Source organism: Perca fluviatilis, chromosome 22 (genome assembly GCF_010015445.1).
Source record: "Perca fluviatilis chromosome 22, GENO_Pfluv_1.0, whole genome shotgun sequence".
In the NCBI taxonomy this organism is placed as follows: domain Eukaryota; kingdom Metazoa; phylum Chordata; class Actinopteri; order Perciformes; family Percidae; genus Perca; species Perca fluviatilis.
In genome coordinates, this window is record NC_053133.1 from 24129470 (window position 1) to 24145595 (window position 16126).

The following is a 16126-nucleotide window of genomic DNA, read 5'->3' on the forward strand; positions in this document are numbered from 1 at the left end:
ACGACTTCACTGATTTTCAATTCAGTGAGCCAAGTTTGACCTTTTATGTAGTCCAATCAATGCATCTGCTTCCAGAGACGCACTATTCATTTAAGAGCAACGGCTGAGGCGTGATCTAATATCCTGATAGGGCAATACTATCAAGAGGTAAACAAGGCCATTGATAGAGAGGTAAGAGATTTTAATAACCAGGATTTAATGTGAATATGTTGCAGCATTGGCCTTGCGCTCCAGTCTGTTCAGGGCTAAATGTACAGAAAACAGATACGTGCGCTCGACTGCACATGGCACACACAAACACTTGGGAAGAAAACAATGATTTGCATAGAGACGGAGGCTCCCATAAGCACCAGTGTATTACCACAAAGGCCACTGTGGGGAAAGCAGGAAGCCACCAGACCCATCCATTGAGCCTCCTCTCCATCCTCCCATCCCTCCCCCCTCTGCCATTGTCAGTCCCTCAGAAGAGAGCTGTGTTAGACCACACGGCCGCTGGTGACAAAACATGCGCTCTGGTGAACACACAGGAAAGCAAACAACCGAGGATGTCTCATCTGCTAACGTGTCAATGGATGAATGCCATTAAGCTATTATTTCTTTGCTCTTTATGTGCGAGGATGTCCCGTGCCTATTTGTTCTGCCGTCGCGGCACAAGGATGACCACATCTGTTTGCCACCCGGGTCCTAGGCGTTATTAATCTTGGCGCGAGGACATTGAGTGAAATCAAACCTCCATTTATTAGCCCCAAGTTCAGGATTGGAGAACCGGCGAGGGGAGATAATGACTTTAAGCTCCCATTTAGTCAATTCATTCTGAGAAGTGGATTCAGAAACTGCACGCCAAAAAGTGAGTCTCTGTTGTTTATAATGGCGTGGTTCAAAACCATATTTCAGGGCTGAAAGTCATTATTTGAGAGTTGGAACAAAATGACGCTGCCCTAATGTAGTAAGAGAATCTGGAGTGACTTCAGAGAAGATGGACTCTTTAAAATAATGTCCTGAGAGCGTCCTCTTCAACTGCCATGTCGCTTGATGGTAAACACAGCCATAAACACTGGTGCGAGTTCATAGAATCCCATCTTTGTTTTTGTCAAAGTGACAACAGGGAGAAAGAAAAGGGAGCGGGCTGAAAAAAAAAAGAAAGAGCACCATGTGGAGAGCTGGCAACCCACAATTTAGTCCAGACTGCGGAGACATAAAATCAAGTGCACTGGAGGAAGGGTTACTTCAGGAGCCCTCGGTGGGTTCTAAACTGGGCCACTACGACAACGGTTGTGAGAGCTTCGGACTGAGTGATGCAAGCTCTGCTGAATGATGGCACTGTGGAAATAACTAGAAAACAGGGAAAATTGGGGGCTCTCATTGACTTGGCCCAGATTGTATGATTTATATGGGTTATTTGGTATGCATTTGGGCAGCGAGGCAAGGTAATGTGTTTGCAGTGTGCTTTGGAGCGGTGCACTGGGCTGAATGCTGTGGGCACACCCCTGCCTCTGACACTGGTAGTATGAGCTAATTTGTTTGGATCACATAGGGCTGGGCAATATATCGATATTATATCGATACCGTGATATGAGAATAGATGTTATCTTAGATTTTGGGATATCGTAATATCATAATATAGTAAGTGTTGTCTTATTCCTGGTTTTAAAGGCTACTTTACAGTAAATCGACGTCATTTTCTGAACTTACCAGACCGTTCTAGCTGTCTGATTTCTTGCCTTTTACTTTATATCCTCATTACTGATGATTATTTGTCTAAAGTGTCATTGTGAAAATGTTTTGTGAAGGCACCAATTGTCAACCCTACAATATCGTCGCAATATCGACATTGAAGTATTTGCTCAAGAATATTGTGATACTTGATTTTCTCCATATTGCCCTGCCCTAGTCTCACATCCTTGTATGTCATGTATGATCAGAAAATTGATTAACCACGTAGTCCACAATTTGGGGGTTTGTGTCCCATGTTTATTTCTCAATATTCCCTCAGATATGTTAGTAGTCTGCAGACAAACATCCGATAACATCCTTTAAATGATATTGTTAGGAACACGTTGAAATGTTGGCAACACATCTTGGACTTGGAAACTTAATGTGCTATTTAGAAGCAGAAAGGGGACTTAGAGAAACCTTAACAAAATCTTGGTGGTATTCCAGTGTTGTAGGTTGAATCCTAATTCCGACTAGAGGACTGTGGTGTTTTGCACTACAGTGCTGACATTCAGTCAGGAATTTCGGTTCAGCTTTGCATTCCAATTTGACTGGGGATTTTCAGCTGTTTATTCGCCGGCATTTTATGATGATGATTTTGCCCTCCTCAATCCGTAGACACTTTTTTTATTTTCCTTTGTGGTGATATGCCCCATCTGTCTGAAATCTCCTTTAGTGATCAATTTCCTCGCCTTAATCTGTGAGGCGTGTGCTTCTGTATGTCAGATTGGAGTGGGGTGAAGTTATTTTCAAGACAATGCGGCAGTGTGTCTAGACGCTGTTTCTCAGCTAAACAAAAGATCAATATATTGACAGGCTTCTGTGGAAATTTCTTTTCTGTTTCTTCGCATCTGTATCCATTTTACTGCAAGGACAAGGGACATACACGGCTTGTTTTTACACGTGAGAGCAAAAGTTCATCCAGCTACCCCACTTTTTTGATAATTTGCCATTGCTTGTGAACCACTAACCCACATGGGCAATAAGACAAATGGGGAGCCCCAGATTTGGGTCGAGCGTACGGTTTTCCCAAATCGCACTTGGGAAATAGCTGTTAAATTTCTCCAGTGAGTAGCATAACATGGGTTGTGAATGGCACCTACTCTGAGTCTTCTTAACAAACTGAGTCTGAGATGAGGCGAGGAGGAGGGGGGAGGAAGAGGATTTGAGGCGGCCAAAGAGAGCAGCGATGGTGGAACAACCTGCTGCTGACACCTCCACACATTAGCAGCTTTTAAGGGTCTCCCTTGTGGATTCTAACATGGCCACGTTACCTGTGGCACCAGTGCCCAACCCTCCTCCTCTCCCCTCTCCCCACTCCCTCCCTCACCCCCTCTCGTCTCCCTTGCTCGTTCCCCTGGCTGACATTCTCCTCGCTCACTTTTAATTGCACCCCCGGGGCTCTTTCTGGGTTGCTGTGGAAGTCTTTGTCTCAACGGGTGCGATAGGGTGCTTTGCCGTGTCGCTCATATCCCTCGTTAGGGAAAAGAAAAAGAAAAACAGGAAGAGAAGGTGGGATAGGTAGAAGAAGGAGAGAAGAGGAGTAGGCTTACTCTAAGAGGTCACTCCCAAGTCTAGATTAGGCTAAAATGCCACCCAGGCCTATGGTGTATAGCAGCACATGTGCACTGGAAAGGCCATTAGCTGGCCAGATCCAATATGTATTGACAAATGCATTTGTGCGACTCTCTGTGTCCCTGTGTCTATCCTAGTGGTTCAGGGTTCGATAAAACCAATAGATACATTTAATAGCTAATTGTCCTGATTCAAAATGTTATCCCAAGCAATTCTTTGAGCGTAGAATCACGGGGCATTCGAAAATTGGCAGCAGACACATTAATCTTGCTTACCCAGCGCCCAACACAATGCACAAGTCTTATTGCTCTGTGGCGACTCCACACAATCTGTGACAGGCAATTTAAAGCAATTTACTTTTTTCATTTTTTCATCAAGCATTTTGTTTTATATGAAGCGAGAGATGGGGCAGGCGAGAGAGCGAGACAAAGAGAGAGTGTGTTTAAGGAGGGAGAAAATAAAGGCAGCCTTGTGCTTGTTGTAAACACTGCCTCTTAACTAGGAGAATATAATTATGGTGTCATGTTCTATTACACACCTTCATTATGACGATGGTGCTCCCTGAGAAAGCGAACAGGGAGAGACGAGACCTGTGGCTCCTTTTCAAAAATCACTTCCTGTGACGGGCGCTCGGGGAAGATGGCTGTGAACAAGAACACACTCACTCTTTCTTTGGCACTTTCTCTGTCACAGTCAGAAAATTCAGCTTCGTTACAACTTGGGTTTGTAGTTTTTTTCCATGGGTTTTAGTCTTACGTTACCGTAATTATGCAGACGATACACACATTTACATAAAAATATCACCAGGTTAGTATGGTCCAATTCGATCAGAGTTAGTGCATTGAAGGAGTGAACGATTGGATGTGCCAGAACTTTATTAAATTAAACAAAGACAAAACTGAGGTAGTTGTTTTTGGAGCCAAGGAGGAACGATTAAAAGTCACCGCACAACACACAATCCTGAAAATCTTGGTGTAATCATGGACTCAGACTTGCATTTCAACAAGACAATTACATAGACAGCCTACTCTCACCTTAAGAATATATCAACGATTAAAGGAATTGTGTCTCAGCAGGACTTGGAAAAACCTGCCCATTCATTTATCTTCACAAGACTCGACTACTGTAACAGTGTCTTTACAGGTCTCCCTAAGAAATCGATTAGACAGCCGCCGCTGATTCAGAACGCCGCTGCTCGAGTCCTCAGTAAGACCAAGAGAAAGTGGATCACATCACTCCAGTTTTGAAGTCTTTTCACTGGCTTCCTGTCTCTCAAATAATTGATTTCAAAATTCTACTACTACTGTTGGTTTATAAAGCACTTAAAGGTTTAGGGCCAAAATACATTTCTGGTCTGCTGCTTTACATTATAAAACCACCCGGACCTCTCAGGTCGTCTGGGACACGTCTGCTTTCGGTCCCCAGAGTCAGAACTAAACACGGAGAAGCAGCGTTCAGTTTTTATGCACCGCAGATCTGGAACACACTCCTATAAAAAGGCAGGTCCGCTGCAACTCTCACTTCTTTTAAAGCTATAGTGCGTAGTTTCTGTTGCCACCATGAGGAATTCTAAGTAATGACAACAAAACTGTTGGTGCGTCCACATGATAAAAGCCTTCCGTGACCCCCCCCCCCCACCTCCCTCCTCCATGCAGTTGTTAATAGCCAAGGAGGACACAGAGGATTAAAAAAAAAAAACATGATGGTCTTTTCCGAAGAGGTAATTATCTTCACTCGAGGTTCTGCGCTGACACAATCTTCTGAACATAACCATATTGAGAAATACAGACAGTTGTGTGGATCTGATAGTCTTAATTAGCCTTGTAGCAACTCATTTGGCAATGGCTTGAATATAACGGACGTTTATTAATATCAAAAAGTTACGCACTAAAGCTTTAAATTGAGGCTAAAGACTTCTTCTGTTTGCGGCTGCATTTTATTCAAAAAAATCCTTATTAATTTCTTACACAATACTGTAACTTTTATTCTTGTATGTTTCTTAAATGTCCTTTTGTAGCACAGTGTTTCTTTTGCACTTTGTCTCGATGCTTTTGGCGTTTTAATATACGTAAAGCACTTTGAGTTGCCTTGATGACTAGATGTGCTATTTAAATAAATGTTCCTTGCTTTACTCATCATGTTAGTTGCCGAGATCTGGAACAGTGGCGTTGCTACAATGAAGTCTGACGGGGCAACAAGCAGAAGGTTTATTTGAAGGCAAAACCGAAAGTGAGTGCAGCAGAAATTTAGATAATAATCAGTAATAAAACTCTGTGCCCACAATAACAGCAAGCATGGCAGGTCAAAGTTGAACCCTGGTTCTTCAGTCTGTAAACAGGGATAGATGTTTACAACGGACTATTTTTCTCTTCCGATTTAGTGCGGCTAAACTGGGGATTAGTTTGAAACGTGTCTGATTGTCTGACACCCTGTGTTTCATCGGAATGTTTCATAGTCATTATTCTCGTTGTTAATCTGAGTAATTAACTTGGTGCCAATAGAAGCGAAGGCCAGTACTGCCAATAAGATCCAAGTCGTGAGAAATTGGTAATTCCCTTTAAGTCTCCCTCCGTCTTTCTTTCAGCTCCACTCTCATACAGTACAAACGTAAAGAGGCAGGCATGTTGTCTTAGCCACTGGGCTACATGTGGCACCATAGCATTCTTAACCGACTGTGAACATTTTTTGACGTCGCAAAATAAAGCTTTAGCTGACTTACTCCTGGTCGTGGTCCCTTGTCAAGAGAATTATCGGGGCAGGGAGCTTTACAATATGGCTTCCAGGGTATGACAAATGCGGTCAAGGGGCGAGTGCTCCTTAGGGACAGCCGAGCCCTCCTTACAGTGAAAGCATTAGCTTTCCACAGTGACATTATGAAGAAATCTATTGAAAAGGCTGGCTTCCCAGTGCTGGGGGACTCGAGGTAGAAAGCTTCATGAGTCCACCCCAGAGACCGACTGGTATTTCCAACTACGCTGAAGCCTACAGCAAATCAATAGCTCAAAGTCCCACATGCTCCTCACCAGCGTCAATTAAGTAAATTCATAAAGTCGAGTGCGCTGGGAGTTGGGGGATGAACATAAAAAGGGAAATACTAGAGGGGGGGGGGGAGAAAGCAGGAAAAAGCATCCAGTCATGTAGCAAATTTGGATAGGAAACAGAGCTTCTGCCATGAGAGTTGCGGCTTAGAGAAAGTAGAGAGACTATTTCTCTGCGGGCGTTATTAAGAAGTCTGACAGTCCATCTCACTTTCACCTGCCTCCATCAGCACACGAACTGTTGACCCAGGAGTCTTTTTTTTTTTTTTTTCTCCCCGTGCTGAGCCAGGCAGAGGACACATGCAAAGTGACTGGCTTTCAGCGAAAAGCCCAGCAATAATGCATATATCAGCTCAGGTCTATGCAAGCAAAGTAGGCAGTGGCAGTGGGATGGGATGTGGAGGCAGGAGGGTGGGGGGATGCTATAAACTGCAACGCATGAGGGAAAAGAGAAAGAGGGGACCTAACCCCCAGCTTCAACCGCACTCAATTTGCTTCATAAGGGGAAAGCAGGGCATGCCTTGGCTGCCTCTGGAAGACAGGTAGCGTAATGGATGGGCCAGTCTCCCAGCCTGACTGCTGACGCTGCTTTGACAGGACGCTTCTACCTCTCCTTCACTCCCTCTCTCCCCGTTTGCCCCTTAGTGTTGTCACGGTAACTACATCTGATTTCAAAAACTTTTAGCAAGTGTTTTGTGAAATGCCGTAATTCCCATTCACCATCACATCTAGAGGGCGTAAACAAACACTGGGATTTGAATTTGTTTAAAGGTCCCATGGCATGACAATTTCACTTCATGAGGTTTTTTAACATTAATATGCATTTCCCCCAGCCTGCCTATGGTCCCCCAGTGGCTAGAAATGGTGATAGGTGTAAACTGAGCCCTGGGTATCCTGCTCTGCCTTTGAGAAAATGAAAGCTGATCTGGCTGATCTGGAATCTGCTCCTTATGAGGTCATAAGGAGCAAGGTTACCTCCCCTTTCTCTGCTTTGCCCGCCCAGAGAATTTGGCCCACCCATGAGAGAGAGAGAGAGACATCATGGCTTTCAAACGAGCAAAGTGGCAGTTGGTCAAGGCCACACCCCCACCTTGCCCCCCTCTCCTCAATAGCTACAGACACAGAAATGGCACAGCTTAAGGAAAGCTCATTGTGGGACTGGCTCTAGTGGCTGTAATTCTGCACCAAGGCTGAATTTCAGGAAAGAGACTTCAGATACAGTATTAGGGGACCACTAAGGTCTATATAAAAGAGACTTCAGATACAGTATATTGGGACCACTAAGGTCTATATAAAAGAGACTTCAGATACAGTATATTGGGACCACTAAGGTCTATATAAAAGAGACTTCAGATACAGTATTAGGGGACCACTAAGGTCTATATAAAAGAGACTTCAGATACAGTATATTGGGACCACTAAGGTCTATATAAAAGAGACTTCAGATACAGTATTAGGGGACCACTAAGGTCTATATAAAAGAGACTTCAGATACAGTATTAGGGGACCACTAAGGTCTATATAAAAGAGACTTCAGATACAGTATTAGGGGACCACTAAGGTCTATATAAAAGAGACTTCAGATACAGTATTAGGGGACCACTAAGGCCTATATAAAAGCATCCAAAGAGCACCATGTCATGGGACCTTTAAAGAATAGCAGGTATTCAATAAGGCAGTTTGTTATCTTGTTTGGCCCGCAATCTCCAAAGTCATCGCAGACAGCAGACATGCAATAATCCGCTCTCGATACAAAAAAATTGAAAACGTTTTTTTTGACACAAAAGCAACCTGAACAGCGGACAGTTGTGCAACTAAAGAGGTGGCTCCTTTTTTTGGGATTATTGGTACTCAACTCGGAACTTGTGCCAAAAATGGCAAAAAAATATATGAACATTCTCTATTTCCAGCTTATTGAATTTGCTGTTTTTCCTCTGTTCTATAATTGTAAGCTTTCAGACAAAACAACCCAAAAAATTCTTAGCTGCAGCCCTAAAAAGAATGTACACAAAAGACAAGCGAGCTAATGTGCTAACCAGCAAGTGAACAAGCTAGGATGCTACTACACAACTAGTCTGGTTTTCTGTTCTGCAGCTCACTGCGAGGAGTTAACTGTGGCAAAGTAAGGTACACCATAGCATTGTTAATAAAAAAGAAATAAAAATAAAAAATAAAAAGACTCTGTGCCACCGGTGCATTTCGGGATGGGCTTGTAGGACTGAAAGCAACAAAGATAGTGAAACTGTCTTTATGGACCCCTTCCAGTGGAAAAGAACCAAATAGCTGAAAACAGACAACTGTTTTGAACCAAATACTTCTTCACCGCAAAGTGTTTGACGGAGTGGGACAGGAGTGAAATATGCAGCTACTGTATTTTGTTTATCGAGGCAACAAAGACACCCAGCCGACATCAAAACCCCTGTACAGAAGTTGCTCTAAAGCTTTCCCAGTCGATGTGGTGACACATCTGTTTGTATAAAGCTCAGCGGTTGTTCTGTGACATTGCTTGATGGTTTTTCTTTATTTTTGTGGTCTCAGATTTTCAGATACTAAATTCAGTGCAAGTATCCAAGACAGAATGGTGGTATTGTGACAGGACTACTGCTTCCACACCCCTTTAGCCAGCACCTTTCCTCTCACTCATCTTCCCTCGCTCCATTTCCCCTCATTATCTTCAGTCTGTCTGGCTCCACTTCTGCATGCAGGTCAGGGTACTTAATTCATGTCCAGAGACATTGTTTGCTCCTTTTCCAACATACTGTGCGAGGAAAGCCGACCAGACTTGCCATACATTGGGGCTAGACTGCACCCGCCACCCCATGCCTCCTCTCCCTCTGCCGGCGTTCTGAGAACTAGCGATATGCAGGAACGTGGCAGACGCTCCCCAGCGGACCTACTGATAACCCTCCTACCAAACCCCAGCCGAGGAACACTGGCGGCCTGGATATCGTCCAGCCGGAGAGAAATAATGAGAACAAAAGCAGAATACATGGCCTTCTTTCTCTTTCTTCCTATCCCTCCTTCTCCTCCTCCTCCTCCTCCACCTCCATCCTGCTCTGTTCCCCTTGTTCCGCTTCCTTCACACATTTGCCAGCACATTCTGCGTTGGCCTTCAGAGGATGGCGGACAGAGAAAAGGGAAAGTAGAGGGGTGGGAGAAATGATTGAGAGACGGAGAGACAAGATATTCCATTGCCCACATCAGGGCCCTTCTCTGTGGTTTGCCAACAGACATTTTGTTCAGTATCTTTACACTGATCTTAAGGTAATAAACTGGGGTTGACATTGCCCAGGGTCTCCATTGGCATTCTGCTGGGTCTGATAACAAAGTGTGCCGAAGCAGATTGTGTAAAACGATAGAATGGGCCGCTCCACATTGAGCCTTGCACTCTATTAGATGTTGATTCAGGGGCTTAATGCCGATAAAGTAGCTCCGCACATGCTCTACAAGATGTAAGCCAATACATTGATGTGTAATATTTCTAATCTGATATTTATCAGGTTAGGCTGCACTCAGCCTGCCCGTCAATCAGATGACTGACAGTCAACATAGAGCATGTGTGTGCACATGAATGTATATCAGGGCTTGAGTGAACCGGAATGCGTGGATGTGTGTGTGCGGCAGCGGAAATGCCATCCACTGTGTTACAGATTTCAGATCTGCTTTTATCATGTGGGCCCTGACTCATGCTTGGTTTTCACCTGGGCATGACTTCTCAAAATTGTCTGCCTCAAGTGTGCACAGTAGTTGCATATTTATTCAATGCATTTTTATTTTTTTATTTTGCATTTGTTTTTTATTTTGGCAACATGTTCAACGCAGGCTTTATCAAGTGATTGATACCTCAGATTTACCATTGCAGCATCTTTAGTTGACAACCTAAAGCAAGTGGAAATGTGTACCATTGCAGAAAATGAAAGAGAAACTGTCTAAATTCAGACGATAGGAGGAAAAGTAAATGTAAATAAAAGCAAATAAAATTGATAAAGGTGCTCATATTATGCTTTTTGGCATTTTCCCTTTCCTTTATTGTGTTGTATATCTTTTTTTGTGCACTTTATAGGTTTAACAAAGTGAAAAAGCCCAAAGTCCACCACAAAGGGACTGACCATCTCCAACAGAAAACACTGTTCACAAACTGCTCCAAACAGCTCTATTGTAGTCCAGCCTTTACTTCCGTGATGAATGTGCGTCACTTTGTAACACACGTTATAATACTCGCCTAGCTGCTAGCGTAGCACGCCCTCATACTCTGCAACTGACTAGCTAGCAGTGCTGACCTAGGTACTGCGCATGTGCGACTCCCAACAAAGATGGTACAGAAGTGAGATGCCTCACTCTGTAGCTAAAACAGAGAGCTCAATACACAGGGTGAAAAGAGGAGCTGCACAAAAGTGCAGTACAACAAATATATGGTGTTTTTTAAAAATGAAGTCACATAAACCTATTCTGGTGCAACCTATAAATACAATTATGAACTTGAAAATGAGCATAATATGAGCATTTTAAGTCATAAAACTAGGTCAATTGATTTCATTGTCACATTTCAGTTGTTTGTTTCAAACCCTCTTTACAGTATTGGTTCATGGTTAACCCTTTTTTGGTCTTTATTTCGTTTTTATGATTGTATAGATCTTTATCTTTATTGCTTTTTTTAAGCAATTAAAGCACATTTGGAAAGATATGCATTTTCTTCAGAAAGACTGGAACTCCACCGAGTTGGTCTCGACTACAGGTTATGAAAGAAAACAGGAGCTTGTGCAGTGCTCAGACGATGGAGGGAAAAAGAAAATGTAAATAAAAGCAAAGGATTTGAGAGTCAAATTAACTTTGTCATAAAACTAGGTCAATTGATTTCATTGTCACATTTCAGTTGTTTGTTTCATTCCCTCTTTACAGTGGTGAGGGGACTGGAAAGACTGGAACTCCACCGAGTGGTCTCGACTACAGGTTATGAAGAATAACAGGAGCTTGTGCAGTAACAAATCACTGCCTCCCCTCCCAGTATTGACACTCGGTTTTTCTCTGTAAATGTTGCAGGTGCTGTTTGCCGCCCCATGTGAGTCCGAGGAGCCTTCCCTGCTTCAGTAGATTACAGCATGTGGACTGATCCGATACTCTGACCAATAACCACTGGACACAGACCACTGAGGTGGGGGGGGGAGAGAAGACAGAAGGTTGTGGTGGTGTGGCCATGGATAGAAGGAAGGTTTGCCTATTGATGGTGCTGTGGGTAATGGCCCACCTCAGCTCTCCAGGGCATGGCCTCAGGGCCCTGCGAAGGACTACAGGGGGGCGGAGGGGGTCCACAGGGCTGACGGGACAAGACGCCAATGGAGTGCCGCTCAGGCGCTCCAAACGAGGTTGGATGTGGAACCAGTTCTTTTTGTTGGAGGAGTACACCGGGACAGACATGCAGTATGTCGGAAAGGTAGTTAAAGAGCATGCTTTCTCAGTTTTTTTCTTTCTTTATCAGACACTCACAGCACCAAGCTGCTACACCAGTTGTAGACTAGGGATGTCACGGGAACCGGTACTTCGGTACCAACTCTATGCCAAAATTCAGAAAACGTGACGGTACTCATTCTTATGCGGTACCATAGGTATCGGGGGATGCAATCCTTCTGGACCTGACGGGGGCAGTATACACGCCTAACGTTACAAATGTTCTATACTGACGTTAAAATGCTGAGCAGCGAGCGCCCGGATCGATCAGTTGGTAGAGCGAGCGCCCATATGTAGAGGTTTACTCCTCGACGCAGAGGGCCCTGGTTCGACTCCGACCTGCGGCCCTTTGCTGCATGTCATTCCCCCCTCTCTCTCCCCTTTCATGTCTTCAGCTGTCCTGTCCAAATAAAGCCCGAAAATACCCAAAAAGATAATCTTAAAAAAGAAAATCCTGAGCAGCACGGAAAAACAGTGAATAGCCCCTCATCGCCGTGCACAGCTTGACCGCATTCAGCTTCTGGCTTTACCGTACATCTAAGGCGGCGGCTTTCACGACTTCATCTGGAGCTCCCAAACCGCAAGTGAGTCTGTTTCTCTCTGCCGTTTTTCAGACCTTCTTCCACAGCGCGGCTGAGGAGGGTCTGGCTAGTCCACACAGCATTCCGGGATGGGAAAAAAAGCTCTGGTTTATTGCCATTTCTTTAAACCAATCACAATCGTCATTGCCGGCACTAAGCACCCGACAGAGCCACGGTATGCCGCTGCAAAACAGCCTTCGGAAGGAACTTGTTTTGGTGGAACGTGTATGTTCAAAGGTTGTTTTAGTCGTGCAACAGAAAACTCAGATTGGACAGATAGTCTAGCTAGCTGTCTGGATTTACCCTGCAGAGATATAAGGAGCAGTTAACCATAGTCCTCATGAATCCACTGGAGTTTAAAATTACAACACAAAGAAAGCGGAAGGTAACGCATATCCAGGTGAAAACGGTGTAATCCGGCGGAATTTGCGGCAGCACCAGAGCAATCCCGGAAGAGGAACGTCGTGGATATAGACTAGGGTTAGTCTGTCCCAGCCTCGTTATTATGGAACCCACGCAACTTCTAGGCAAGACCCGCCCTTCAATAGCATTCACACGCTACTATTGGCCAGGCGTCCATGCTTATGCGAGGTAACGGAACCCAATCTGTTCAGGTCTTATCCCCTGACCATTCGGCTATCCTAACCTTAACTATTCAAGGTCATTGCCTAACACCAACCAATCGGGCTGCTTTTCAGGGTGGGTCTTGCCTAGAAGTTACGTGGGAGCCATAATAACGCGTGACAGCCTGACATACATACGATAGGTAACGATAGCTAACGTAAATGCTTGTTTTAGCGGACCTCCATTACGTCCAATAACTTTAACCAGACCAGTTCTATGTGAAAAACAACAACGGCAGAGAGAAGCAGACGTAACTAAACACGCTTGCTATCTGGGACTTCCAGGTGAACTTGTGAAAGATGTTACCGTACGCTAACGTAATGCCAGGCTTCAAAGCAGCGGGATGCAGACGTTTTCTCCTGATTACGTGTAAATCACGCTCTCCTTGCCCCATCCACTCCACACCAAAACAGAAAGTTGACACGGAAAAAAAACACTGACGTGATGTTTAAATAAAGGAATTAATGACTAAGGATTATTATTATTTTCTTCTGTTTTTACAAACCGTGGTATCGAGTATCGTGTACTTTTGTTAGTATCGGTACCGACTACTAGATTTTTGGTATCGTGACATCCCTGTTGTAGACTACAGCTGCTTTTCATAGCAGTGATGAACACACACAATCATACACATGCTGTGTTATACCTGTGATCAAACAGCAGCTCAACAGATGAGTCAACCGCAGATCAGCTCATCTGATCTGTAACCAATTTTACCTACAATAATTAAATAAGCACATGGATAAGATTCGTCAGATTCCTAATCTTGTTTATTTGTTCTTTGATCAGAAAGCTTCCTGATTCAAATGTTATTTTAGTTAGGCAAAGTTCTTGCATAGCGGCTTCTTTTGTAGAAAATGCTTTGAAAAAGTATTGTTTTGCTATTGAAACCAAACCTTAGTATCATGATGAGACTAGTAGGCCTATTAACAAAACACTTGCAGTAATCATCACAGATCACATAAATAAAAACACAGACATATAAAGCAATATCTTCTTGCTGAGTTACAGTCAGTCCTTCCAGAAAAGTGTAGCAGTGGCAGACGCTCCCCAGCGGACCTGGAAAAGAGTTTTTTTGTGATCGTTGTGGGTAAAAATCCTTGATTATGCGGCACGTTTTCTTAAAAAATGCGATGGAATATGTGTGATATTTATGCAATTTTATGTGATGAAAATGCGGGGACTTGCAAAAATTGCAGTTTGATGAAAAAGAGAGAAAAAAAGTGATTCCCCCAACACCCTGCTTTTCGATGATGTTCACGTCACGTAATTACGTCACTTCATAACGTTCCCATAGCAACAGGGGAAAATGGCTGCTCTTGTGTGAAGTAAATGCAAGATTTTTCAACTTTCTGCCAAGATACAGTATATGTGACTTTTTTGCAACGCAAATCCGGGGATTATGAAATCACGCAAGCCCCGCATATTTTGCACGGAAATCGGCAATTTATGCGGCGAAAGTGCGGCGTATTTGAAAAAATGCGGCCCCCGCATAAATATGCAGACTTTGGCGGATTATGCATTGAATTATGTGATCGCATAATCGCATTTTTCTGGAGGGACTGTACAGGGGTTGGTTGCCTGTCGGGTTTATCAGATGCTGCACATTGGAAGTTGTGCCATAAAATCGCACGTAAACTAAACACTTAAGAACAGTGACTCCCCTGTGTTCAGCAGGAGTTCATTTAGATCTCATTCAACTAACATTGCATTTGCAGAAATGTTTCTTTTCATATTTTCTGACTCATCTAAAGTCCATAAGTCCCATCTCCCTCAGAATATAGAAACTCTTTTAATCTTTTTTTTTTTTTCTCATTTCTAATGGCAGTTTGTTCAGAATGAATAAAAGAAGTACTCAGTGGTTGGTGTGAGCAGCTGTAACCACCCGCCACAGTTGAAAAGAGTAAAAAGAATAAAATAAAAGGGTGGCACATACAGAAACCCAAACTTCATTATTCCTTAGAAAACCCAGGGATACTTGCTACGTGATCCCTACGAAGTGAAGACACCTAGGCAGTGAGCACTTGGCATAGATATTTGCAAAAAAAAATCTCACAAATTGTAACTTTGAACGCAGTGCATCAAAATCTACAGCTTGTCTCCTTTTCAGTCTCTCTCTCTCTCTCTCTCTCTCTCTCTCTCTCTCTCTGTCATTCTGTCTTTTCCTCAATGTCTATTGTGTATTTATTCTTCTGGGATTTGTTTTCCACAACTTGATCTTTTTACATGCTATTTTTGGTCATTTAAAAAATGTCTCATTATGTACTGCCTGTCCATACATATATTTATGAAGACAGAGTTCTGTCTGTCTGTTGTTTTTTTTATTCCTGCCCATCCATCGATCCAAATTAATGCAAATTTCAGCAGATATTGTTGTTTTTTTGCATATGACACACAAATAACCTGAATTTGTGATGGAACAATTTTAAAAAGGTTAGTTTCTATAATAGCACTAAAGGGGGGGAAAAAAAAACTAAATACCGACTGTGCCTTCTGTTAGTAGCATAATGGAGTTCTAGATAACGTAATTATCCTCTACCAACTCAAAGGAAAAGATCTGCTCTTAATGAGAAGCTGCAACATAAATAACATCATGTACATGAGTGCATCATTCTGTCTCCAAGAATACAAGAATCACCCCATCGTCGCAGAGTAGACGTGACATGATACTCCGATCGGCTAATGCTCATGTATCGGACTTCCATCCATCCATCCATCCATCCTCAGGCTTTAATTGCTGTTGGCTGTCCAATATATTTTGTGCCTACTGTCAGCTCTGTGGCTGCTTGCACGACGTCCATTCCACTCACATCAAGCCGTACTTACGCGGCAGTCTTGCCCTACAGTAAAATATGACTTCCTCTGAAGGTATTATTTGTTCAACAAAATGAAAACACAGTGTCGACCCGGATAACATTGGGTGGGGGGGGGGCTACGTACGAGAAGACGGGCCAAATAATGCTTGCTTTACATGCAGCGGAGCGGAAGTCAAGATATCCGTCTCCTTCCAACCTACTGTAATTGAGGAGATTGTGAAGCGTTGTGGCAAGGTCAGGACGACTGAGGAGGAAGAAAGGCTGTTCTGTGCGAGGACTTGAATGGGGCTAGTGCTTTGCATTCCCATCGTGTGTCCACGGAGGATAGAGTCAT

At 43.5% G+C, this 16126-nt stretch overlaps 1 protein-coding gene across 2 annotated transcripts in view; it reads left to right on the top strand.

Annotated features, from left to right (window-relative positions):
* Window positions 1–16126, top strand: part of LOC120552040 (cadherin-10-like) — a 75536-nt gene that overhangs the window by 12206 nt on the left and 47204 nt on the right. The window contains exons 1-2 of one of the 2 annotated variants that reach the window (XM_039789685.1): window positions 5498–5517; window positions 11367–11757. In XM_039789685.1, coding sequence (XP_039645619.1) covers window positions 11521–11757 — 237 coding nt within the window. In that variant the 5' untranslated portion in view covers window positions 5498–5517; window positions 11367–11520. Of the gene's footprint in view, window positions 1–5497; window positions 5518–11366; window positions 11758–16126 lie in introns of those variants that run through there. The other variant, XM_039789684.1, reaches the window with a different exon arrangement.